The following is a 27,630-nucleotide window of genomic DNA, read 5'->3' as shown; positions in this document are numbered from 1 at the left end:
TGGTTGATTGATTACCCTTATTAAGTGGGAGTTAACTGACCTTTGAGATTTATTTTAGTACATTTTGCCTCAAAGCCTGAGTTGATGAGACATATTTGCTGCCGTGTTTGAATCCATGTTGGCACTGTGATTCAAATGCACATTTTTTTGGGTTATTCTTTTAATATTAAGATTCTCTGTGATTTGAAAATTGCCACTTTAAAATACAATATAGTTTCTCCTTAGGAAAAAGTCATAAAAGCAATTTCCCGGGAATGCTTATGAACACAAACACAACTTCAATCATCAACTTCAAACAGCCTTGTTTATTTCACTCACACAAAGCTGACCTATTACAAATAGGAAAACACAGACTTGGGCAAAGCCTGAAGGAATATATCTGTATTTCAGTCCATAAACTCCACACAAGCTCAATAAAAGATTTCTCAAGAATCAGAACACAAGCGATTCCACCCCCACCACGTTCTCTTCAAATGTCAGGTCTCAGTGTGATTCTGCTGCTTTCCTTGCTCTCAATGCTCATCAAAGTGCTCGCAGCTACTTCTCCCCATAATGACGCCGTCTCTGCAAACTCCACGAAAAGTTCTTTGTTATTAACGGCAGTCTCTGCATCACTTATCAAACGGTGTCCTGGAAACACGCAGGCCTTTTAGCAAACGGCTACAATTCTCCGTTAAAAACAACACTACGAAACTGACCTTTCAGGGTCTCTTATTAGCCCCCATTCACACGTGAGGAATCACCACGCCTGGCCTCTCTATTCTACGGTGCACTTAAAACAGAGTGTTTTTTAATAAAAACAATATAAAGATGTAACAAAAAAACTAAATTACATCACGAAACAGGTTGTCAAAAAACCTTAATTTGCTATTGTCTAAAAAAAATGGTTTTGGTGTGAACTTGGATAAATAAGAAATAATTGTCCCACTAATTAAGCATTAATTGTTAAATCAAACTTTTCAACGGTAGAGAAAAAGCCCCCCCATGGGTATATTTTGGGATGTGCTAGTACCTGACAGATATGTCACATCTCTTTCTTGACCAGTCCTGAGCCATAACACCTCCGTTAATCTCTACTAAATCTCTGCGGAGCCCTTCGGTTAATTTAGAAAATAATTGAGAAAGAGCCGACTTCTTTGAACCTGGGCCCATTTGACACAGCGAGGTGGGTTTGGCCTTTTCCTCAACCTCCCCAGTCTATTAGAGTTGATACCATCGCACTACCCGGCTCTTTGTCTGGCGAGAAACTTCTAAAGGAGGACAATCTCCTGGGTGAACAAAAGGGATTATAGGAGATTACTAAAGCACTGTTCAATCTCCACCTTCAGGAATCTCGTTTTGTTGGCCTCTTTCATACGATGTTATCCCCTCATGTCTGCACTCTGACAGCATATTCCGGATCAAAAAAAAGGGAAGATTACATCAATGGCGGCGGCAATAATATAAGTGTATGTCTTCTACGTTTTCAAAAGATCTGCCCCTTTTATATATTGGATTTTTAATCTGATTGTGAATAATTGGTTGGACTGCCCGAGGCTACAGCGCAGCTGATTGACACGAGTGACAGCTTCCCCCCCCTTGTTCTACCAAAGACTTAATCCACAAACTGCTACAACATCTTGATCTGTGTCAGCTCCTTCAATAAAACTCTCCCAAATCCCAGATCAGCAGAGAAATTAGCCTATTTAGGATTGGAAAAGGCTTCTGTAGCATGTGAGTGCAAGTGCAGATGTGAGATAGTGGCGTGGTGGTGTGTGGAGAAAGACCCTCAGAGTCTCTGCGGGTATAAGTGACAGATGCGCAGCAGCGGCGGGAAGGACAGGTGTTATGACCCGACTATAAAAAGGATAAATGCAGCCATCGGTCTGCGATGTGCTTTTGCTGAGATATAGAAAGCTCTTATTAAATTTGCTGGCTTGCAGTTTTGAAATTTGCAAACCATGTAATCAAATCCACCGCAGTGAAAATCCTCAACGCAGTTATTAGCGTGTCACTCAGCTTGCTGCATAACCACACTACTTATACTTCCTAATATTATAAGAACACTAAATCAGGGAGGTGCACGTCCACTTGCGACTTGTCCTGTGGGATTAGCATTCAGCAGATAAAGGGTTTTGTCCTTCTGCTCTCCTGGTTTCAGTCCAACATGAGCAGCAGTTATAGGTAAGTTCAGTACAGTAAATTAGTAAATTGACACAATGAAAGCTTTTTTTTTGACAAATGATAAACATTTTAAAACTTCACCCAAGTATGGTCTTCTTAAATGCTGGTAAGAATCGACCCACTGATGACCTCAAAAACTACATTTTCAAACATGCCTCTCTTTTACTGGGTGGATACGGTCATCCTGCATAATATAGCAGACAACACTGATCTGACCATGGTTGAATTTAAAGTAATCTGCCATACTGGTGAGATAGTGTGTCCTTTCTTTGCTTTCAGCACTCATTCTCGCCTCCTCACTCGATTTTCACATGCTGTTTTGTGAGTGAGACATGAGGAAGAGGATGGCACAACCAAACATCACTGTTCAGTGATTGGCTGTTTTGACTGCCACTCCAGAGGCTCTGACCTCTCTACAGTTTGCAAGCATGGTTGCCACTTGGTTTACGAGAGAGGGAGCTTAGTTTGTTCGTCTATTTTTCTTGCGCTTTTCTCCTTTTTTTTCCTAACAAAGTTGAGTGACTCGAACGTTTTTTCTATTGATATCAGGGAAGTGTCTATCGCGATACATATTGTTATCTTATTATCGCTCAACCCTACATCAATATCATCAGATTTGAATGGAATTTTGTACGCGTATGCAGGATCCAGATTATGAATTTGGTATGTGTATGCAGGATCCAGATCATGGATTTGATATGTTTATGCAGGATCCAGATCATGAATTTGATATGTGTATGCAGGATCCAGATCATGGATTTGATATGTGTATGCAGGACCCAGATCATGGATTTGATATGTGTATGCAGGACCCAGATCATGGATTTGATATGTGTATGCAGGATCCAGATCATGGATTTGATATGTGTATGCAGGATCCAGATCATGGATTTGGTATGTGTATGCAGGATCCAGATCATGGATTTGATATGTGTATGCAGAATCCAGATCATGGATTTGATAAGTGTATGCAGAATCCAGATCATGGATTTGATATGTGTATGCAGGATCCAGATCATGGATTTGATATGTGTATGCAGGATCCAGATCATGGATTTGATGTGTATGCAGAATCCAGATCATGGATTTGATATGTGTAGGCAGGATCCAGATTATGGATTTGGAGGTCATATAAATTAATCATGGTTCAGTCCCATTTAACAAAGTTCAGATGTGTATAACTCTTAACAGATCAGGATGCATTTTGTCACGCTTATGTAAAATGGTAAAAGCTGATAAGCAGCAAGCAAGTAATATAAAAATCTAGAAACTCTTCTGGATCCAGTGAATGAAAATTTAAAACGCTGGTGACAAAGTGTTTAAGCCGTGGCAGTTCTGCACTCGTCTGTGTGCCCCTGATTTCAATATAATCCCAGTTCTTTGTCTGATTTATTTTTGAAACGACTAGAACTGTGGCTATTAAGGAAAATTCCTTTACTCATGAGAGTGTTTGTGATTGAAACCTCTTTTAAATCATGAATGTGTCTGCTCCTTCTCCCGCTCTGCTCCGAGTCAGACCATCTCTGCAAGTAACAAATTTTGGTTCCTAAATTCATAAATAGTCATTAAATCAACACCTATGCTTTGGCATTTATTCTTCACCTGAACAGAATGGTTCTGACAGCAATACAAATCTTGGAAACCCCGATGTATGTGCACAGCAACAACACTGTCGGGGCTAACCTTATTAGCTGCACAAATGTCAGTGTTATACATGTATTTGCAGACAACTTCACGAGTTTATTGACAATGTTGAGACGAAGAAATCCCGGAAAAGGCTGCACAGAATATACTGCAGAGTTAAATTATTATTATAACGTACTGCACATTTGTTTCCTTTTGTTTGCACAGTCTCCCCTCAGCCCTTTCATCATTATCTGTTGTATAAGTTTAACAGTCTGTGCCGTGCTTTGAGCTCGATATAATCCTTAATTGTTATCGCTCCTTATTTTGCATACTGCATGACACCCTCATAGATAAGTTGGGCAAAGTTTTACATCCATGACTAAATCTCATTTCCAGCAGAGAAGAGCAGCAGCTTTAATCTCCTTCTTAATTAGTCGGTAAAGATGTTTAACTTCCTGAGTGAGATATTAATAGATCTGTCGTACTTGTCTGACTTTGAAAATGGAAAAATGTCAAATGGAATTTCCCCACAGTTTGGTAAAAATGTGGAAATGGGACTGCTGGTTTAGTTAGTGGCATTTTGCAGCTGGGAAATGGAGCTCATCCTCGTTTTTGAGGAGACTCTGATTAAAAATGTCAAGTTATATCTCAAAATAGGCTTCTGCTAAGAAAATGACTATAAATATTTTAACGAGTTTTTGGGGAGTGCACTGCGTTTAGAGCTCAGTGTGATGTGGAAATGCTAGAAATCACAGATGCAACCAAAAGAAAATGATATCCAGGGATGGACATGAAAAATGTAATGATTCGATTAATAAAGTCTAAAAATGTATTCATGGAAAAATAACTTTCTACTCCCGACGCAATCCGCAGTGCAACCATTACCTCAAGGTGGCAGCGAGCAGCAAGCATTTAGTTAGTGTTTGCAGAAGTGATGAAGTTTACAAGGTTTCTTGAATGCATCTTGTGGCCGCTCCTCTAAGCTCGACATCATTTGCAACAAGTGTAATTAAAGTATTAACGTATAAATTATGAAAGTTAATGTACAATTCTGTAATTTTACTCCACGCTCTCCAGTAGTTACTGTCTTGCTTTTTGCTGCTCTTGTAGATTTTAATATAACCCCATATAATTGGGTCCTTTCTTATCAAATAAACCCACTGTGATTCTATGTAACACCAGTTTCTACACCGTGTCTTGGGTCTTAATGGGTTAAGCAATACATGCTTTTAAAAAAGTCACAGCGCCGCGTGAACACACATCATTTTTCACAATAAACATACTTATCTCTTGATGTGGCTATGTAGTGGTCACACGGCCACTCAATTTTTCTTTAGGTCACCGAAAGGCATTAAGCCATAACACATTGCAGCAATCATCACAGATGTTCTTCAGTTTGTTTAGGGTAATTAAAAACAGAGCGTTTTCATTTCCACAGCTGCAAGGCAACAAGAGTGGAGCTAATTGAGTGTTTGATAAAAGTTCCACAAGTTCACGATTGCTTTGCTGAGGCCACCGCCTGTTTCTTTGGCTTAGAAGCGCTATGTAACTGTACTGTAAACCGGGTCAATTAACAACGTCACGCCAGTTTCCAAACAGTCACACAAGTCCTGGCAGTTTGAAGACGACGTTATGAAACACACTATGCCACAAAAGGGGATTTGGGTGAAGTCCTTTGGGGGTTTCATTCAATACCATATGTCCAGGTCAAATGCAGTCATTACCCTCGCCTTTCCGTCTGAACTCATGGGTCATAAAATCCGTCAGTGCTGTAGGAGGCCGCCGCCCCCCGGCTTAAATGTGAAGAAGTGGCTGTATTCATATGTGTGTGTGTGTGTTTTAATCCTGCTAAAAACAGAAAGACGGCATGTATTCACAGTTCAGGCGTTCAGGGCTGTCAGCATAACTGCAAATGTTAAATGTGTGTAGGTGCAAGGCCACGGCAGAGGATGACGAGCTACCGCCACAACCGCACGCATATGTCACCTTGTATTCAGAGCGGGTTCATTTCAAATTTAAAGGTCGCTCGTTTCAGCTCCTCTTCAATAGAACATGTTCATTTTGCACATCACGTGTTCACATGTACAGTAGATGGAAAGTAGACAATAGAGCACAACGCATGAGGACGCCGGCGTGATTGACGGCTCGTATCATCCAGCAGGTGACGTCTGTGAATTTCCGGCGCAGAAACTGATGAAACTGAAATCTCATTTAAAAGCAGACCTATTGGAACCTGTTGGCGACCCTAGCTAATGACACACCGAAGGAGAAGATATTAGAAAATGAAAGAAACAAATCAAAAACAAGGGCATCTCTTCTGCTATGTACAGCCAGGGGGCCTCGATAGTGCTGGCGTTAAGGCACTCTCAATAACCGTGGTGGAGATTCCTGCAGTCTGAGCATGGCGGGAGCCAGGTGTATGTGGATATCCACTGTGAGACCGATTCACCAGAAGCTTCCCAGAGTGGTGAACAAATATGGCAGCGCGCCAACACAACTGCTTTAAGTCTCTGCATAATAAAGACCCCGACGCTGGTACGGCTCCCTCCGTTTCCCATTTTTCCCATTGACCACCGGAGTTCCCCGTCCTAATCCGCCTGTGGCGAAAACAACAGCCAACTTGTATAAATTGGAATGTGTGGGTGGAATTGCACTGTGTGTGTGTGTGTGTGTGTGTGTGTGTGTGTGTGTGTGTGTGTGCAGCTGGCTAGGACTTCGATCACGTCCCCCACTCCTCTGCACGCCCCGCACTGAATTACAATGCAGACAAGATGCTGAGTCAGCTCGGGCAAAACAAGCCATCTCATGTGTCTAATAGCACCGTGCGCTGGAGGAAAATCCCATTAGAATAACATCTTTAGCAGTCAAAATGTGATTTAAAATTAACTTCATATTATTTGGCTGGAAAACAAACAAAAAAAAACAAACAAAAAACGTGCTTGAGGCTACAGTCACCAACACCGCTGTGAAATTGCGTCATCAATCCCCCACCGCCCCTTTTACCTCCTCGAGGTGAAGTCAAAATATTCCCTGCAATTCATTTGTGTCGCTTGTTCGGTGAAGACTTTGTGTTTTACATGGGAGTGGTGTGGCCTCAGAGGGGCCGCACAGTTGTTCCAGACAGCGGTGACTCAATCCATACAAGTGGATCGTTGTTCGTGTAAGAGAAAGCAGCAGGAGGCAAGTGAGCAAAGCCTCGGACGAGTACGAGTGCACACTCATGGAAACCCATAAGTACAAACGCTTACTTTTTACATGCACTTAAGAAGCTTTATTAACATTTAATAGATCCAATAGTGGACACAAACACAAAAATAGGATTTTGAAAACGCAGAGCACTCCCTATTATTATGCCCACTTCCTCTCTCTGAAGCTAGGAAAACAATGGGTTTCCTAAAGACCCCTTGACCAACGCCTCCTCCGACCCCCTGAGGAGTTAGTTATGGTCCACGCAGTAAGAGTGGATCGCGCACTCGACAGAGCAACGGTCCTACGAGGGGTCCGAGCTGGGGCTGCTTCGGCTTTTATGAGCGCTGACGTGCTGCAATAACAGAACAGGATGTTTCGCAGCGAGAAACATACGCCTGGGCAGATCTGACAGCCTGATATACACATCACTTCAGGGGGAAACAACAACACGGATTATGGCAGAGTTATTTACACCCATATAAAAAAAAACAAAAAAAATGAGCGTAATGTACTCAAAGCATGCCGTATTCACACACCTGTTTTGGGGTCCACGGAGAAATATGGCTGTCCTTGTAGAATACTGTAGACTATTCTGGCGCTGTTTCCGTAGGTGGGGTCGTCGGCGTCGGTCGCGGTCACTTGCAACACCGACGTGCCTGCGAAGGAACACAAACAATGTTATTTCTCCCGGTAATCGCTATCTCTGCTAAAGGTTTTTGAATTGCTAATGTGGAGTGTATTGACGGAATTGAATTGCATAATGGCGGTGGTGTGTTAAACATCATCCAGGGAGAATCGCTGTGCACAAAATGTGGATGTGAGATTGGTATGCACGACACGTCTTGAGTAGAGAAAAAAAAGCACACCGTCTTTCAGTTTTCCACTGGTACTATGTATTATTTAGGATGGGTTACTGGCAGAAATTGAATGTACTGCCCATATAAGCAAAGTGTTGCGACACAAAGAAGAGCAATATCCTTTTTTTGGTTTGCAAAGGCCACCATAGTCTTTCCCTTGTTGCTGTAATCTGCAGTCTCACCAGTAGATGTCCCCAATTCACACACATTGGACAAAGCGATCAACAAACAGCTTCCTTACAAATGTGCTCATGCATTACACTTTCATCACCGCGGCCTACCTCAGTGACAGTTTCTTTCTTCTATGTAAACACCAAATCAGTCACATGTGATTATGTTCGAGCCGCCATCAAACATAAATAATACACTCGTAATTCACCGGCTCCGAGGTGAAGTTATGTCACATGACAGGAGAACTGCCGGACATGATGTTAAGATAGGGCTTAAAGGGGGGAAAAAAAAAATATCGTTTTAAATGACAATGAATGCATTATTTACAAAAAAAACCCATAACAACCTGCGTAAGTTCATTGTGGTTCAATTTAACGCATCAAGCGCTGCTCAAACAGCATCACAGGCTTCATTAACCCATTATAATTGCATGATGAGTGCACTGTAATTGCACTACACGTCTATATAATGGATTAGTACATCTAAAAGGAGAGGAGACATACATTTTTTCCAGCAAATCACCAGGATTTGTTGTTTTTCTACTGGGAATTAAATTAAATTAAAACTCACTCCACTGTGTCTCACAAGATATGACTCTTTCTTTTTTTTTTTTCCTCTCACGGAAAACCTGAAGGAGCGGAGTGAAAATGTCAGCCGTAATGAACCATGTACTCCACAGAATCTCTGTCGACCTTGCACTGGGAATTATTTGGACTAAATTAATTCTGAGATAGAGTTTGGATGGTGAGTGAGCTGTCTGGGAAAAAAAACAAAAAACCCCTGTAAAGACAGCACATAATTCATTTGACAAACTTTAAATTGATATTTCATTAAGTCTCTCAGTGACTAGTAAATGTTCACGGTTGACCTTTGACCGCTATATATATTTATATTTGTCAAGAGATTACAGCCACATTCTCTTTGCATCTTGGGAGATACGACAAAAAAGATTCTCCTTTTATTATGATCATGATTAGGACTATTCATACTGATACCGCACTCATCAAGCACTCCTCTCAACGACGTGCAGTGCCCTTGTCATAATTGTCCGACAGGATCCGACTGAAGTGTTTGTCATTTTCAGAACTATTAAATAGGCCTAATGTTTCCTAGACATTAAGGAGTGAGCACTCAATACTCCACATCGACCTCGAAATTAGAGCACTTTCATGAATGCAAGCGCGACCTCCACCTAATTTCTGGCAACAAAAAAAACAAACAATAACGTCTATTAGTTGGTAACCCATGATCCCAATAAAGGAGCTGGTGCTTTTAACGACGTAACCCTTCTTGATATGGAATCGTTAAAGTTAAACCGACATTGACATTGACTACATTTGCTGTTTAAACCCTCGTAATGAATTTGACCTCACATTATTGACGCGGCAGACGAGCTTTAAAGGCGAGCTGTACGCCATACATTAAACCTGGCTTTCAATCGTAGTAAGAAACTGATGTATTCAACACAGCAAATGATTAGTCGGTGGTAAAAGAAAACATTATAAACTTTATTATTCCTGGCCATGTCACATACTGTGTCTCATTTATGTTGCATGGATACGTGATTACATTTTTGGAGAGAATCCACCCACTGATAAAACGTCAAATTTCACAAGAAATTCCTAATGTCTCAAATCTCATCAGATCAGGATCAGTCACTCAACCATCGGACCCAGAGGACCGATTTGGTGGCAATTTAAATGTAACATGGCAAGTCCCAACAAGTTCGGATGTATTTATTTCAGGGACATCATGGAGATCGCGCTTACGTAACATGGTCATAGCGAGACTGTCCTCCAATAAAACGTGCATATAGGTCGTATGCAGGAATTACGACCTATGTTTACGTTTTCAAAACATGCGCCCCTAGCGGTTGTATACATAACAGCAACCACTTCCGCCTTAGACGCCGTATCTAGTGGCTTCGCCGATGTCGGCACCGGCAGTCGGCTCAGTAGCGAGAGCGCTGCGCCGGAGCACGGTCAACAATGGTTCGGTCCCTAACTATACCACCTATTTAATATTTTTTTTTTTTTACTACCTAACCCTGTCTTTTTTGCCCTAACCCTACCCTCAGTAACATCTGTGCATATTCGAGTTGGAAAATACTACCTTTACGTCGCATTCAGGGGTTTGAAAAAAACGACCCACAGTCAGGTTTTCAGAAAACGACCTATATGTACGTTTTCAGGGGTTGAAAAAACGACCTATATGTACGTTTCAGTTGGAGGACAGGTTGTCATAGCTATAAAAAAAGACAATTATACCAGGATGAAAATGTAGAATATCCACGTGACAACGAGGTCTGCGCTCGCTGAGTGCTCTTTCCTTATCTTCTTAAAGTTTCCATCAATGGATGACTGATAGGGAATGGTATCCTTAGGACTTTATACAGTGATATCAGTGTTTATCTACACATTTATTCCTAGCTGCCACTTGACTCCCATTTTCTCTGCGATTCTTTGGCACATAAAGTGGACAATTATGTCAACAGCAGCCGATGCTGGTGGTCAGCCTTCTTCTGACACAGCTCTGACCTAAGCTTTGCTAAGTGCTAGCTTTGGGAACTAGCTTAGGGGAACTAGCTCAGGGGAACTAGCTCAGGGGAACTAGCTCAGGGGAACTAGCTTAGGGGAACTAGCTTAGGGGAACGACAATGCCAGCTAACTCTCGAGCTGTTCTGTGAGTATCCTATTTGATTCAGCCCCATAAAATGAAAAGCAATTTCTGTAATAAGTACATTTTTTTATAAAAATGCAGACATATGTGGGTACAAAAGAAAATTTGATTTGGGTTTGATGACAGAAAACAGAGGAGAACAAACTCATGATAAATCTGTGTTGTGCCCTGTGTACGTAACCCCAAAATCTCCATTTGTGTACATTTAGAAAAAGGTTCAGCGCTTATCCGTGTGTGCAACCAGCTCAATTTTTCTACATTAGCTCCAGTGACACTCAATTATTCATAACTCATCATCTAAACAAGCCACCGCGTCGGCCTCGGGGTAGTGAAACCACAATTAAACACTGGTTTTCCCAGAAGTGAAGTAAGTTGACAGGAAGACGGCGCTTACTCAACCATTTTCCACTCCAAACATCTCAACTGGGAGACAGCTGAGTTTTCCCGAGCACTCAAAAACATACGATTATGAGAACGATACCGATCTGAACATGGGATTACCTGGCACACACCCAGCTCATCAATTTAGACAGAAAAAAAATAAATAAATAAGAAAATAAGATAACCAATTAGCTGCCACACTCCCAGACAGCCTCTCCCTGCACTTGGGAGCGCCGGTATTGACGAATACTGGGGGGATTAGTGCTTCGGAGTGTGAGGACAGTTGATTGTTACAGCCGATTTGACGCCACAGACCCCCGAACCGAGAGTGGAATTACTTTAATGGACACGAGCAAAAGAGGGGGGCGGGAGAAAAAGGCTAATTATTTTCCCCTTCACAGTCGTTGATTTCCTCCCCTGGGTCATCAATGGTGATTGATTTCTTTTTTCTTTCTTTTTTTTGTGCAAATCATGAGAAAGTTTGCAGCAAAAACAGGAACTTTTGAAATGAGCCGTCGTGCGAAGGATGGTGTTTCTTTAATAACCCTGTTACTACTCTTACATTAAAAGCTATAGCAACAGAGTTAAGTAATAATATGTAATAATCCAAAGCACTGAAACGACCTGAGGAATATATCTAATTGTGATTTGTTTTGACCGATATCACAATTGCAATTTACATTTGCCGTATAGTTTTAAGATTCTGTTCATAATTACAAGGTATAAAAAGTGATGACACATCCACAATCCATTAATCTGAGTATTTCTCAATTAATCGAGTAATCGTTTGGTCCATAAAATGTCAGAATCTGTGGTTTCATGATTCAGTTTTAATGATTTCTATCTCATGTGGAGCAAAGAAATCGGAAAATATTCACATTTAAGCAGCTAAAACCATCAGAAATCTCGTTTTCATGATGAAAAAACCCTCGAACCGGTTCATTGCAGCATTGCAGCGTGAGATGCCATCAGAATCCTTTATGAGAATGAAACCTTAAAACATGATTTGCTCCCAACATGCACTGTACACAGCAACAATAAAAGAACAATAAAACATTTGCAGCCTACGCAATTTGCAAAATTGAACTGCGTCCAGTTGCGATTTCGATTGCAAAATGAGTAATTAATCAGCCGTACTTTGCAGGGGCAAACGTTATCCTCCACAACCGCAGACATTCACAGTCCCCGAGGAGGTGAAGTCACGTATCTGACACATCCAACTTGGAAAACAAACAGACTGAAAGTTGTATTACGTGTCAGGCTTGTCTGTTCATGCATATTCATGTTTTCCACTGTGGAGATATTGACTGTTTATAAAGGGGGGCGCCTACAGGCCCATTGGGGTTTGCATATTTAATAGGCCTTTGCACATTTCTCATCCCTGCACTGCAAGTAACCGATGAAGCTGTTTATTTTAACAAGTATTTCCACAGTTTTCCAGCAGCCCGAAGAAGGAATGATTCCACACAGAAGGATATAAAATTCAGTGTTTTCAACAAACTGTCCGCTCCACAAATTTACCGTCTCTGAGTGGATTTGAGGCAGAATCAAATCGACAGCAGTTTGACCACACATTTGGACGACCGACATATTTGGAGGGAGCGCTGTGAAATATCTGAGCGTCCAAACTTTTGAGCTACGCCGCTGTGAGGCAGAATCCAGCGGACTGAGCCAGAGAGTGCCCTCTGTTCACTCGGGCTGAAAACAGAGCGGCAGAATCAAAGAATGAAAAATAGATGTTTGCAACGCGATGCCGGGCCGCGGTTGTCTCAGAGGAGGGGGGAGAATAGAGGCTTTATCTTTCCGCCACGATGCCGAGGAGTCTTCACTCTCAATGGCAGGGATCGCTGCGGAGGCATTATCGAGTGCTTTATAAAGACCTGCCCACTTGGGAAAACCATCACAGCAGCAGAGAAAACAAAAGATGAAAAAAAGGGACGACTCTGCTGGCTTACAGAAGATCAACCACTCTGGAGAACATCATTACAGACAGGACAAACCCGAGCGCCGTGCAGGTTAATAACATGTTTGATCCCGGTTTTCAATACTAATGCCTTCTTCTGAGGCGTCTCTATTTCAAACATACTGTACACAAGACGGAAAGTCACCGGTCTTACAAAACTATCTCCCTCTGTACTGGGGGGGAGAATAAAAGATCATAAACATGAATTCTATTTAAAGTCGGCAAAAATAGCCCTCAATCTTAGAAACTCTTTCTTCATCTTTCAGTGCACCGCTGCTGCTGAGAGTGGCGCGCAATCATCTGAAGGTCTATTTCATATTGTCGTGCGTCGTCTACTCACCGACTTCAGACAACTCAGGCACCGTCGCTACAAAGGGTCCGCCTGGAAATTTGGGCGCATTGTCATTGATGTCCTGCACTTTGATGATGAATTCCGACTTTGGTTCCAGGGCCTCCTCTGTGTGGCGGTCCAAGGCCTGCGCGTGCAGAACATAATGCCCTTTCCGCTCCCGATCCAGGCTCTTGGTGGCATGAATATCTCCCGTCACTTCGTCGATGATAAATATAGTCCCGGCTCCTTCGCCGCTCAGAATGTACCGGACGGATCCGTCGCCTTTATCGGAATTTGAGTGAAGCTGCGGAGAGGGAGATGAGAAAGAGGTTATGAGAAGACAGAGGGAAGAACGGTGTTAAAGTGGGCTCTGAGGGCTGTTTTTGATTTTGCAGATTCACCGAGACATGGACGTAGTTTCTAACTCTATGTCCACGTGATTGCTAAAACAATTGGTGATTTCACTAACAGTGTAAATCATTGTTTTTGAAGTAGCATCTGGTTCAGATGTGCATCTGGTCCTAAGCCTGCATTTTTTCAGGCTTAGGTTGGGCTGTGTTCACATTGCAAGCCACATTTTTCAAATCCACTTAACCCAGACGTAAAGCAGGTAATGGATCCAAAATGGAAGCCATCACAGTGCGAGGGTGCGAGTTAGACCTGGATAACAACACTCTCCTTCATTGTTTACTGGCTTTGCCATGCCGAGCACAGGCATATAGGAGTCAGACCATTCTTACCCATGGCCACAAATCAGTATCGCTGTAGTGCTCTTGATCAAATATTGGCCACAATCATGGGGTCAGATATTGCTAAAAACAAATAAATCTGATCTTAAATCTGTACTTGTACTGAGAGATAATTACCAGTAAGAAACTGATTGATAACCCTTACCCTATAATATTGGATTTCTGTGCCCTTTCACAACATTCATATATGAGTCACATTAATGAGAAACAATGGTGCATGAGTTACTCCGGCCTGGTAACGACACAATCTTACAAGACGTACGATTAGATTACTCATAGATCAAGAAAGTAATTAATGGATTTTATCATTGATTTTATCACCACTAGCATGGAACTGTAGATCAGTTAAAAAGACGTAACAGTCCTAAAAAAACGTGGGTTCATCTCCAACAATTACCAAGGAAATGTCTACAATCTCATCATTTAACAGAGGAGTCTGGTGTATTTAGCCACAGCACTGCTGAAAGTGAGAGCGGCATCACAAGCCCTGCGGAGTCTGTGTTTTACGGTCATGGAGCAAGTACTGAACAAATATTTTAAATGAACCGATTCCTCATGATTCAGTTCCACTGAAAACAACCGAGTTACCAACACAACCAAAACCGTGTGGAGTCATCACTCGGGTTTTTAGTTTCACCTGAGTCAAGGTGAGATGAAGCCCTTTTTGACCGCACTCCCACTTAAAAAAAACAAAACAAAAACATGCTTGTGGGGCCGTGATGCAATCAGCCTACAGGTTGCAGCCTCCCAAGGAAACGGCAGTCCCTGGATTGAAACGCAGCTCATGCGAAGGCTTTGGTCTAGACGTTGATGCACCATTACTGAATGTTGAATAGTGAGTGCCTTGGCAATCCTCAGATGTTGGTAGTTGTCTGAAGCTCAAACGTGGCCTTAGTCAGATATTACTTTATTCAATATTCCGCTCTGCCGCTTGACTGTACCCGAGCATCGCCCGGAGAAATGCGTCGTTACAGATGAAGGTTTTTTTTTTTTTTCTTCTTTGGTGGAGAATGCTTGTAAGACTGTTGAAGACCTCGTGTCTCACCAGGAGAGAGGAATAATAAAGGCAAAGCCAGACACTTTTTTCAGCCATAATTGATACCAAGAGGATAACAACTTTCACGCCAATTGCTCAGCTGCATTGCAGTTTTGAACTTTTTTTCTCAATACGAGCGTATTTTCAAGCCAGAGCGCCACTCGCTAACATCATCATTTAAACTATTTCATTTTTCAGCCATGAATAAAACATGTTGGAAATCAGGTTTTGTATCCCCCCCCTTAGGGAAATGTCAGCGCTGAACAAGACAGAACAATCCATTTTTCAATGTACATCGGCATCTCCTTACTCAATTGAGTTTTTTCTCCCCCTGTGTTTCATATTTGCAAATATGCACATCCATGAGCTTTGAATTCCAAAGCACTCGTCAGTCTCGTCTCAAGCATGAGACGCGCATAAATAATTCAGTGCTTGTATGTAGATAATATGTGACTCTCTTTCTCCAATTACACAGTATAGTCTGGATAAAATAAGACCTGACGACATAGAGGGGGATTATGTTTTGGAATGGGTAAAAAGTAAAAGTTGTAAAAACAGAGAAACCACAGTCACACGTTCCTGGTGTCAGGTTTGCAAAAAACAGTGTTTGCAGAGTAATCCTTAATCCCAGGATCGGCTTCGCCTCAACTTTCAACAACACTCAGATCTCATTAAAGTTGGAATGTGTTGATTGTGGAATAAATTCACACATAGCAAAGGTTTATTTGTGGTTTTAATATGATTTTTTTTTTTTACACCAAATTTCCTCAGTGACTTGTTGAGGTTCTATTTTTCCAACTCATGTTGCTGGTAATTAATTAGACGTCCTGTAGGCTCTATTGTCCCAGTGAACCGCATGAGGCTCAATAAATCATCACAACACAGTTGAGAAAACCCTTTCCTGAACAACACATGGTCACATGATATAATGTGTGGTTTCAATTTAAAAAAAGAAATTATATTTGCAATATAGCAGCAATTATCAAGTTTCTGAGAATAAAACATCAGTTTATAGCCAGCCCATTAATAAGTAATGACTGTTCTACACTAAACCAATTGACCAAAAGGCATCATGCTTTGTTTTCTGTTCGTACGTTACATAATTAATCACCTTGTCAACACATCAGAGAACTCTGGGAAATCTGACACGACGAGAGAGCGCATGTTCATGTATGAAGTCCATTAGGACGCGTGCACAGTGGGGGAAAATCACTAAATTAGCTTGTGGCTCTCTGAGTTTGTTTCCCCTACAACCGAGGACTCACAAAGTCCAATGACGCGAAACCCCCATCGGTATTTCCTTCCTGCATCTAAAATGAGGAAAGTTATTTAACAAGTTGAATGGTGGAGGTTGTCGGGGTCACATCTAATCAAAGTCTGGGGAAAGAGAAAACACATTAATAGAGCGGCTGCTGATTGCAAGCCCGGTTCTTGATGAGCCTGGACTGTCCGTTGCGCGGTAAACACTAAGCCCGTAACTGCGCGAAGAGTCAAAGATCCCGTCTGAATCAGGCGGTTAATCAGGCGCTGAAACAGAACCATCATCGCAGAGAAATCAGACTGTGCTTAATCGAGGTAGTCCAATTAATCTGGCTGATATTTGCCATTAGAAATTTCATGTATTCAGATATTTAGTTCATACATTAGACCAGGGGTGTCAAACATACGGCCCGGGGGCCAGAACCAGCCCGCTAGAGGGTCCAATCCGGCCCACAGGATGAATTTGTTAAAATTTCCCACTACGATTACAATCTAAACGTAATGTTAAAATGCAATATTTTTCACTTCCAGATACCTGTGACTAAATGTTTGTGCCTTTATAGATCCAGTGTACTGTGTAAATAGCAAATTCAGGCATGATATTGTTGAAATTGCACTAATATTTCTCAAGAAATGTTATGTTTTGTAAAAAATATCCTTCATTAAATGTAAGACAAAAGGAGAAAAAACAAAGGAGTTCTTGTTGTTAGGTTATTATGCTGGTTTCATTATGCTATTTTACTGGTCCGGCCCACTTGAGATCAAATTGTGCTGTATGTAGCCCCTGAACAAAAATTAGTTTGACACCCCTGCATTAGACACAACATGTGGATTGGAGAGACAAAGCATTGGTGTCGTCTGTCAACTCATAACTGAAGTCTTTCATTAAACGGTAATCATTTTCAGATGAAGGAGAAAAAACGGGGTTTGGTTACATAGAGCTACACTTTTTTGACAGATATTAGGATATGATTCGTAATTGGTATACGAGTCGTCATTTTTGCTTTTAGACTGTCGTTCTTAACAAATGTTTTTGAATCAGAATCATAAAAGTGTGCCATTTTTTGGAGTCTGTCAATGATTTCGGGCCATTAAATGGCTGCAGAATTTCATCATAATGCAGAATTTCCATCCATTTTCTACCGCTTTGGGTGCTGTGTCAATCTCAGCTGACATAGAGCGAAAGGCGAGGTCACACCCTGGGGCCAAACAGCCATTCTCACACCTTGTGAAAGTATCTTTTCACAAAACTAGCGCAATTTCAACAACATTATGCCTAAATTTACCATTTACACATCACAGTGGATCTATAAAGGCACAAACACTAAGTCACAGGTATCTGGAAGTGAAAAATATAGTAGTTTCACATCATGATTAGATTCTAATTCATAACAAATTAGTCCTGTGGGCCAGATAGGACCCTCTGGTGGGCCGGTTCTGGCCCACGCGCCATATGTTTGACACCCCTGATTTAGACGAAGATAACTCGGGATGTAGGTTATGGCTTAAGGACTCCATGATTTATTTTTTGGGTTGTGATCCAGATCCAGATGCTTTACAAGCATGATCGAAGGCTATGTGGACACTACGGTCAATTCAGAGTGTCCAATTTACCCAATCCCCATATTGCATGTTTTTGGACTGTGGGTGGAAGCTGCAGAACTCCGAGAAAACCCACGCACACACAGGGAGAACATGCAGAACTCCATGCAGAAAGGCCCTCGTTCCAACCGGGGCTTTAACCCGGGATCTTCTTGCCAACCGCGTGCCACGCAGCATTTCATTTTAATCCAACTGCAGCGTCACAATTTTCAGTTGTTTTGCGATGAATTGTGTGGCCCCCGTTGGCGGCGCCGCCCCGTACTTTGAAAATCAAACTCGATTCATTTAGAAAAAGGAAAAACAAGGGTAATTACTTCGGGGCAGTTCATTTCCTCAACTCCTGCACGGCTATATCCAGTTCCATCCGGCAGCAATTCTACATCTCCTGCACATAAGTGGAATTTTTCGCCTGTGGGCAGAGCGCTAATTTAGCCATCGCCTTGCTTTGTGGGAGCCGATAAATCAAGATCCGGGCAAAGTGCAAACCAATGATGCATACCCGCCGACCGCTGCCTTCCAAAATCTATGGGTGATAAAAGTGTCAACAGGTTGCGGGCCATTACACAAACATCACAGGCCGAACGGAGCGGCAGTGTCCGGCCAGCTGAGAGAGCATTTGACAGTAGAGAAGGTTCAAATCAGACAGTTATTAAGCGACGAGTGCTTGCACACGCGAGTGTTTTAGGTGTTCTCTGAGAGTTAGGGGAGTGTAATTTATTCTAAAAATGAACCTTTTTTTTCTTCTTTTACATCCAGTGTAGTTATTAGGGCTGCGGTACAGAAATGTCTTCACAAGACGGCGGCCACTGTAAAGCATGGCTCTTGTGGAGATTTAATTTGGAACATAAGTCTTTATTCTGAGGCTGCAAAGTGAATATAGACTTGTAAAAACATACGTGTAGGTAGTATATTCAATTCCCACAGCTTTCACACAACCAGCTTGAACACGTTTCTTCACCTCTTCTCCACAATCTCTACAACAGAGCAGTGGAGATTGTGGAAAAGAGGTGAAGAAACGTGTTCAAGCTGGTTGGAATGGGTGGAGAAAAGAGTATCAGCCAGAATGAAAGGAAAGATATACAAGACAGTGGTGAGACCAGCGATGCTGTATGGTCTAGAGACAGTGGCACTGAGGAAAAGACAGGAAGCAGAGCTGGAGGTAGCAGAGATGAAGATGTTGAGGTTCTCTTTGGGAGTGACAGCACATGTTAGATGTTTTGGAGATAAGGTCAGAGAGGCCAGAATGAGATGGTTTGGTCATGTACAGAGGAGGGAGAGTGAGTATGATGGTAGAAGGATGCTGGGGTTGGAACTGCCAGGCAGGAGGTCTAGAGGAAGACCAAAGAGAAGGTTTATGGATGTCGTGAAAGAGGACATGAAGTAACTTGGTGTGAGAGAGATGGATACAGAGAACAGGGTGAGATGGAGGAGGTTGATTCGCTGTGGCGACCCCTGAAGGGAGCAGCCGAAAGGTAAAATAAGAAGTATATTCAATTTCTGCCACTGAACCCCTCTGAAAGCGACACCCTGGACCTTTGGAAGAAGTAATAAACTGGTAATCGGGGGGGAATAAATGATTTGTGTTGTTTTGTCACCATTTTATATTCTTTCCAAATCACTCATTTTGGTTCCCATTGAAACAGAATTGATTGAGTGTATATATGAGTACAGTTTGTGTTCTTTGTATGCCCCTGACTTCGAGTAAATCAACTCTGACAGTATATTAACAAACCATCTGTGAGTGTTCAATGCCAAAGAGATGAGAAGAGAGAGAGAAAAAAGCAAAGCCTCAGTTAGACAGAAGCCTCCCCTCGCTGCTGTTTAAGTTTCCATTTCACTTATTTCTCCACGAGATCAAAGAAGATTCTACAGAAACAGGCACATGAGTACATTTCTATCACATGATTTTAAAGACACCACGAACCTCAATTTCCCCCTGATTAACTTTAAAAAAAAAGAACAACAACTACATTTCTCCACAGAGGCTGCTGCCACGGCATTTCAGCGATATTTTATTTATACTTCATTAATTTTGATCACACGGAAAATTTAATGCTTGCCCGCCTCAATATGATGTGAGTTAATTTAGTTAAAGTGCAGTGCACGCGGGATGTGGGCTTGATGTGGGGTTTCCAAAGAGGAGGGGGAGAAAAAAAAAAGAAGTGCTGTCAGTGTCGCGTGCGTTAAATAAATAATAATAAATGGAAATGCAGCAAATGGGAGCTTTCACGGAGTTTGATCGGCGGAAAAAATCAAGGAAAAGGTGAACTGACGACCTCGTGTTTGTCATCTTCCCCTCCGTCGGACATCAAAACAAGGGATTGTGGTTTTATCTCTCCGTCTCTACGGGAGACTTTATTAAAGACTCGTGGAATATAGATGCTGCCGATGCCTTTCCTGAGGAGTTTTAAAGAGATCAGCCGAGTCTGGGGCTTTAAAGTAGTCGCTGGCGCAAAATAAACATCCGGCGCACAATCCCCAAGCACTTGTAATTTCATCATCGAGCGGCATTGGAGGTTTATCTTTCACTTTCTTTTGTCAGCGAACAGAATGGGCGCTGTATCCTCGTCATCAAGAGCAGAGACGATAGCTTTAGAATTTAATCAATACTGATACTTTTTTATTACTTTTTAATAATTTGGTGCTACTTTTGGAGCTGGTGACACCTGAAAATGAATATCCCCTTTAACAGCGAGCGTATCGCAGACGCCGCATTCGCACAAGTGCACTTTGCGTTACCGTAATTACGCAGCAGTTCGGAAAAAAAAAAAAAAATCTTTCTGAAAGCTGAGAAGTTGCACGTCAAAGCCAACGTGTTGTGGTTTTTTACGGTAATTTCACTCACGTCATTGCAGGTCATTTGCCAATATGTCCAACAGAGGCCGACAGAGGCTTGTTGCGTGAATGAGGTGAAGTCTGCCGTCTCTGATTGCCTTGTTTTAAATATGTTTTATACTCAAAGTTGCGCCACATGTGGCCCTCCAATCGATTTCATGTGGCCCTCCAAACAATATCAAGTTGTAACAAGTCCTTTCTGTATGTTCTTTTTTTTTTTTTTTTAATTATTAGATTAATTTGGCATCATAAATATTTTGTTATTTTATTGTAAATATTGTTCCACATAACAAGCACTTGTACTTTGAAATGATCCAATCCAACTTTATTTGTAAAGCACTTTAAAACAAACACAGTGGACCAAAGTGCTGTACAGAATAATGGATAAAAGACAGAAGAGGTAAAAGACAGAAAAGCTCACATGAAGCAATAGAGTACATGTAAAAAAAAGGAATCAATGCGGCATATTGATATTTCATTTTGAGCTCATATCGTCCACTGCTGGGCTTTTTTTTTTTTTTTACTTGACTGGCCCCCGGCTGACCACACGAGACAGTCAGTAGCCCACAGGTCATTTGAGTTTGAGACCCCTGTTTTATACTGTTCCCATTTCAAATTTAACATGCAAAATCTGGTGTTCATGTACGACTACATTTAAAACAACATTCTAAATTGTGAATACTGAGGTTAGGAAGCACATTTTTTCAAAAATACTAGCCCTATTCTAGTAATACAAAGCTAAATGCAAATCGGTGAAGTATTCCTTTAACTCACGGGACATTTTCTGGCCCTTTTCATGGTTAAAATAAGCAGGAAAATTCAGACTGTCATTTTTGAGGCTTATAGGTGTTAAAGGGTTAACATTCCCTCGTCTGTGACTGCCGCTCAAGCGACGTCTTTGATAAAAGTGATGTATATGAGTTTTAAGTTGAGTGTTTATCCATCTACGGCTGGATGAAAATGGCAACTGCATGCAAGCGCTGTGCAACGCACGTTTGCATACGCTCGCGGCAACACTTTGAATGCGTTCGCTCGTCTACAGAGAGACGTCAAACCCAAGTGTGACAATTGACAGCGCGAGGAGGAGGAGGAGGAGTCGGGTTAGTCTGTTTTTCAGTGACAAGAAAAGCTATTCTTTTAAGGTTTGACAGAACCGATTCTAGCCTAGAAGGCAAACACTTTTTTCTTTTTAGCCAGTAAATGAACGGTGTGTTTAAATGCTGTTGAAAAGCTGTGCCATTCGTTCAGCTTTTGCATTTCCCGAGACTCAAGAAGATCTGTAAATGGTGAATTATTAAACTATAGCTCTGACGCTGATTTATGGCATTTTCTACAGTGTAAAATAAACCAGAACAACCTGCAAAACAGTAGCGGTACTGGTTCTCGATACCCTGACGCAAATCCACATGCACAGAATGTGACTCATGCAACACCAGAGCTGGGTAATATAATAAAGTCGAAGGGTCACGAATGTAATCAAGCCAGAAACTGCAACAAGTGATTATAGTTATTAAGACTCTCATCTGCTGACTTGAATGGAAAATGAGAAGTCGCATTTATTTTGTGTGTGAAAGTGGCGCCGAGGAATAAGGAGGAAAATTGACCCGTTTCACTCGATAATTAGCACTTTTCTACGTCGCCTGGAACAGCGGGGCCCTTGTTTAATTAGCTGTGTTGCCACATACGAGCTTCTTATTTAGATGAATCTGCGATAATTGTTACATTAGAGTAAGACGATCGTCCGACAATAAGTCGCATTATCCGTCTAACTGATTAAAACTTGTATGCAATAACGTCAAAGAATTGACTTCTCATTTCTCACTCGCATGTGTTTCTCTCTGCTGCGGTGTACGTGTTTAGTGTTTTTCTACCTGAACTGCTACGTAAAGAGGTGGAACTTGCTTCCTCCAGCCTATAGCGTCTCAGTACTGCGTAGTTCCACCAATCACAATAGAATAAACCTGACGGACACGTAATTCAACATATTAACTTGACATGACCTAGTTAGGGGAACCTTAAAGTGGCATCCGCATAACATTACGTACCTTTACGCAGTAGCGTACCGTGGGGTTTCAGTCAGGGCCTTCAGTAAAAAAAAAAAAACACGCACAAACACAACCACATACAAAACACACTATTATGCACTATATTCACGAGACAGTTGATCTGCAACAACCATAGCGCACACGCACACCACTGCGCATCTATAGGCTACTGCATCATTACCACCACATCTTCCGTTAAGTCACTCAGCAACCGCAATTTCACAAGCCACTATATGACACAAAAACAAGCTTCCACATAAGCATAGGCGTCAGCTACGCGGGGAACACGTCCACGGCACTATTTATGATCAACAGTTTTGTCCTCACCACTTCTAAAAAAAATTATCAATGTATCATTAACACTCGAACTACCGTAAATGATGTACCTCTTCGGTGTAGGTCTTCCTCTTGAAATAATTTCCTTCTTTTCTCCAAACGATCGCCGTGAAAAGTGCACACGAAGGAGATCAGAAACATGATGGATCTGTGGTGTTAATGCAGTGGCCATAGCTTACTTCAAAACCCGCCAAAGGTTCAAACGTCGTTGATGACAACAGCGGGGGCTAGCACCAGACACATCACTGGGCCTGGGCCGTTCTGTCACTATGCATCACATTTTGATTGGCTGACGACACACGTCAGTCAAAGTTATAACCAAATAGGAAATGGCAGCTTCAACGAAAGGCCAGCAATACTACTAGAGCAGGTCCACGGAGCTATGATGCGTTTAATGACATCCAGGAAAATCCAGCTCAGCTTATAATCATAACATACTGAAAAAATTATTGAATTCAGACACGTTCAGACACACATTAATTTGATTATTAAAAAAAAAATAATAATAATAATAACATTAATAATAATAAAAAAAATACTTTTTTGATATTGTCAGGGCCCTGACAGCCCACCACTGCCTTTACGTGTCATATCTAGAAAGTTGTGTTAAGTTATGTTTAGTTTTTTGCCTTCTATTTTTTGTCTTGTGACTTCCTGTTTTATTTTGACATCTCTCTTTCCTCTTGTTTTAGCTAACTTGCCCTTCCCCTGTAGTTTTCCCGCCAGTCTGATTATCTTCCCCGCCCTGATTGTTTCCACCTGTTCCCCATTACTTTGAGTTCACATATAGCCTGTGCTTCCCTTTGCCCTGTGCCAGTTCGTCTTGTCTGTCATGCCAGAGAACCCACGCCAATCCATGCCACGTCAATTGTTTGTAAGGTTTTTGCTTTTCTTAGTTGCTACTTTGTTTTGTCCCTTTTTGAGCCATCAGAGTTTTTTCCTCGTCAAGAGTGATTTTGATTTGGCACCTTGCCCAGACCTTTTGTCTCCTCCCAGTGAGTGATTATAATTTGTTATTTTTGCCTTTTGCTTATCTAGCGATTCCTCGATAGAGTGATTTTCTGTTGATACTTTTCCTCCTTTGAGAGTGATTTTTATTTGTTACTTTGTCCAATAAATTGGAATATTTTTTGAAGTTGTCTCTGAGTCGTGCTATTGGGTTCAAGTCCTTGTTCGGTTGTGACATTATGTCATGTGATTCAGTAACAATAAAAAATTCCGCTACAATAACAATAAGCCCATTGTGCAGGACCGTGTTCAGGCGCTTTACGTGAATGTCTCACTCAATCTTTTGTTCATAAACACAAACATTTCCATTTGTGACAAAAATCGTGCCAGAGAATCGTGATCTCAATTATGAGCCAAAAAAAGAATCGCCCTTCACGTTTTGCCCAGAATCGTGAGTCAAATAGGCAGAAAATCTGCGTCATTTTTGACACCAGTGCATCAATATTCATATCTGTAAATATAATTCCATATGAAAATGTTGCCCTGGCCCCGTGACTCAGCAGGATATTTTTAATCCAATACCTACGCCAGAAGAACAACATGCATCATTACAGCATGGATTAACTGTTTAGATCATACAGTCGCAGCCACGTTAATCATCCTGTCCCTGTCATGATGTTTGTGGCTGATTGGCCACACGGTGAACTGCTTAACTGCTGCAGTTCAAATCACTAGGAAAGGAAAAGGGAAAACAGTGCAGGCACGATCCTCCGTAATTATGCAGCAACAGTGGGTGGATTTGCTCCGGTGAGCGCCGTCCCTGATACGAGATTAGTTGCAACACACAGCTTGACCTTCATCTCTACTTGTTTTCTATTCTTTAAATGGGTTTTTCTTGTACAGATCCTGATAATGTATGTGTCTGGTTGGATTGCATTATGGCCGCACGCCCTCTGTAACAGCTCGGTCATATCTCGCACACATAACGATCCACATAATGCATGTGCCTCGCTCTCCTCTGTGGTCGTCTCATTATGAGTAAAACCTCACAGTCTGCAGGACGCGTTCCTATACCGTCTATAAATAGCCCCTCAAGGTCAGCGTCTTTGTTGATCTGTTGTGGCCGTGGTTGTGATTTCACAAACTCCTGCAATCACAGCGGGACAAACACAGGTGACATTTACTCAGTGTTCGTTTCCTGAGAGATTCATCGGAAACGGCGTCACTTTGGTGTCGAGAGCACGTCTCGCCGACGCATAAAGGCCGGAGGAGCGCTTTCCATCAACTGTTTGCTTGGCAGAAGGAAGGAAGGAAGGAAGGAAATAGAGGGTGAAGAGAAGGAGAAATGAGCATGTAGCTGACGATCAGAGCCTTGGCTTCATATTTGTAATTAGTGAAGGAGGAGTGGGTTGGGTTTTTTTTTTTTTTTTGATTAAATCTCAGGCTCTTATACTTCACTCAAGAGGACTTAATCACTTTTTATGTGACCATGCTTGATTGTGTGATTATCACCACATATCACTGATCAACTCCTCCGCACCCGCCCCGCCCCCTCTCTCTTGGATTGATTTGTAACAGTCACGGTGTAAAACCCTGACGATGGAACGGCAGCCTAATGACCGCACATCAGCCGACAGTGATGAGGGGAGTGCTGCAGATGTACCGTCGAGTCCCCCCGCCCCCCAGCCCCGCCCTCCGCCCCTAATCGCCGTCCTCTATTTTGACATCTGCGGGGAAAGACGGGGGAGAATGAATCGTTGTCTCCCCAGCAGGATGGTTGACTTCTTGACGTACAGTAATGAGATTATTAGAGGCCGCGGAAGAAACTCTGACACTCGTTTAATGGCTTTTGCCGCTGCTAAAAAAATGTAATATTTGAATCAGACGAGACTGAGACCATCTGCGGGTCGGCTTTGGAAAAACATGACTTGCCTGTCTCCTGCGAGTCAGGGCAAATGGTTTAGTCTCAAGTTTCTAAATGGTGATAATATGTTCAAGTGTCAGACAGGAGAAAGCACTCCGGAAAGCAGTGCGTGTCCACACAGACAGTCGACCCCGCCCTGGAACTGTGGTTCCTTTTCTTTCTTTCTTTTTTCGAAGAAGAAACCGACATTAAACAGTATTTTAAATATTTAAATGACCTTCTGTTGGGGAATACACGACATATACAGTATATTCTCCACCGAACAACAATGAGCCTTCACAAACAAACACTGATGATCTAACACAGGTGAAAGGAAAGCAGTGAATTCCTTCTGTTGTGTTTGTGCTTTTACATTTGAGAAAATTTAGACCTTCAGATCTTTTACATTAGCTTATGTTTTGGTTTTTACCTGCGGGGATGCACCAGATTGGTAATTTGGATTATTTGGTGCGAAGAACTGACACTTATTTTGGTCTCTAAATAATAGTTGGTCAATTCTGGCAACCAATTCTGGCTACTATGTTTGCCGATATCCGACGACACCATTTAACGACTTTAACGAATTATCGGCCGATATCGTGCCAATAATATCACGTGTCATCCCTACACATAGACACAAACAATGACCCAACATGACTCAATCGTCATAGATTTTCCATGGAATACTGCCCATCACGGCTTCAATCCGACTTCTTTTTCGGGTCGTAAGCAGAACTAGAAACCAGAAACTACAGCTGGCGAACACAGTCGAGCCACAGGGTCCCATATTTTACCGAAGCACAATTAAAACACCAGTAATTCAAGTGGATCGAGTTATTTGCAGCCTGAATAAATGCAACAAATGTTATGAATATAATATCCTTTACTTTAACTAATGGTGTAAAAGGCATGAGGCATGAAGTTTGTATCATCTGTTTGTCCTGTAAGTGTTTCTGCTCCTCTGTGGGCTTTGAAACTGCACAGCTCTAAAAATACCACATGGCTTGTGTTCAGATATCCTTCAGCGCGTTCGCGAGACGAGGCCTCAGATCTTCTGTCTTCTCTTTCTTTCTGTGGTTTTTTTCGTTGCTCGCGCTCACGTGGTCCCTTTGCCAGATTGCTGATACTGACCTTGACTCTGTCGGAGATAAAGATCGGCTTTTTTTTTCTTTCTTTTTCTTTATGGAGGGATTGAGCCGAGCTACATTATGAAAGGACGAGCGCGGCGTTGATTTGCAGATACTCGGAATCTGCGAATCATCTCGAAACCGACGGGTTTCAACAGGTGCGCGCTGACGTTGCATCATCAGATGTCACAGACTCTTACACGCTGGCGGAGAAAGGTTGCAGTCATCTCCATGACAACCAATCACACACTACCCTCCCGCCGACCTTTTGTATCGTCCCCCGTCCGCTAATCCTTGCGTCCACTCGTTTGCGTCTATATTTGTGCCGCTTTTGTTTGTTTTGATCACGGATGGATTGGACGGCGTTGTTGTTGATAACACTGTAACAGAGGAGGAGGAGGAGGACTTCATTTATTTATAGCACAGGAA

The 27,630-nt window shown here is 42.0% G+C and overlaps 1 protein-coding gene across 1 annotated transcript in view; it reads right to left on the bottom strand.

Annotated features, from left to right (window-relative positions):
* The window catches only part of LOC131472976 (cadherin-18), a 91,143-nt gene that overhangs the window by 37,696 nt on the left and 25,817 nt on the right, over positions 1-27,630 (bottom strand). The window contains exons 3-4 of the mRNA XM_058650487.1: positions 13,370-13,664; positions 7,515-7,634 (exon numbers count right to left, since the gene is read on the bottom strand). Coding sequence (XP_058506470.1) covers positions 7,515-7,634; positions 13,370-13,664 — 415 coding nt within the window. The remainder of the gene's footprint in view (positions 1-7,514; positions 7,635-13,369; positions 13,665-27,630) is intronic.

The sequence above is a fragment of the Solea solea genome, chromosome 1 (genome assembly GCF_958295425.1).
Source record: "Solea solea chromosome 1, fSolSol10.1, whole genome shotgun sequence".
Taxonomy (NCBI): Eukaryota; Metazoa; Chordata; class Actinopteri; order Pleuronectiformes; family Soleidae; genus Solea; species Solea solea.
This window is presented reverse-complemented; position numbering and strand designations above follow the sequence as displayed.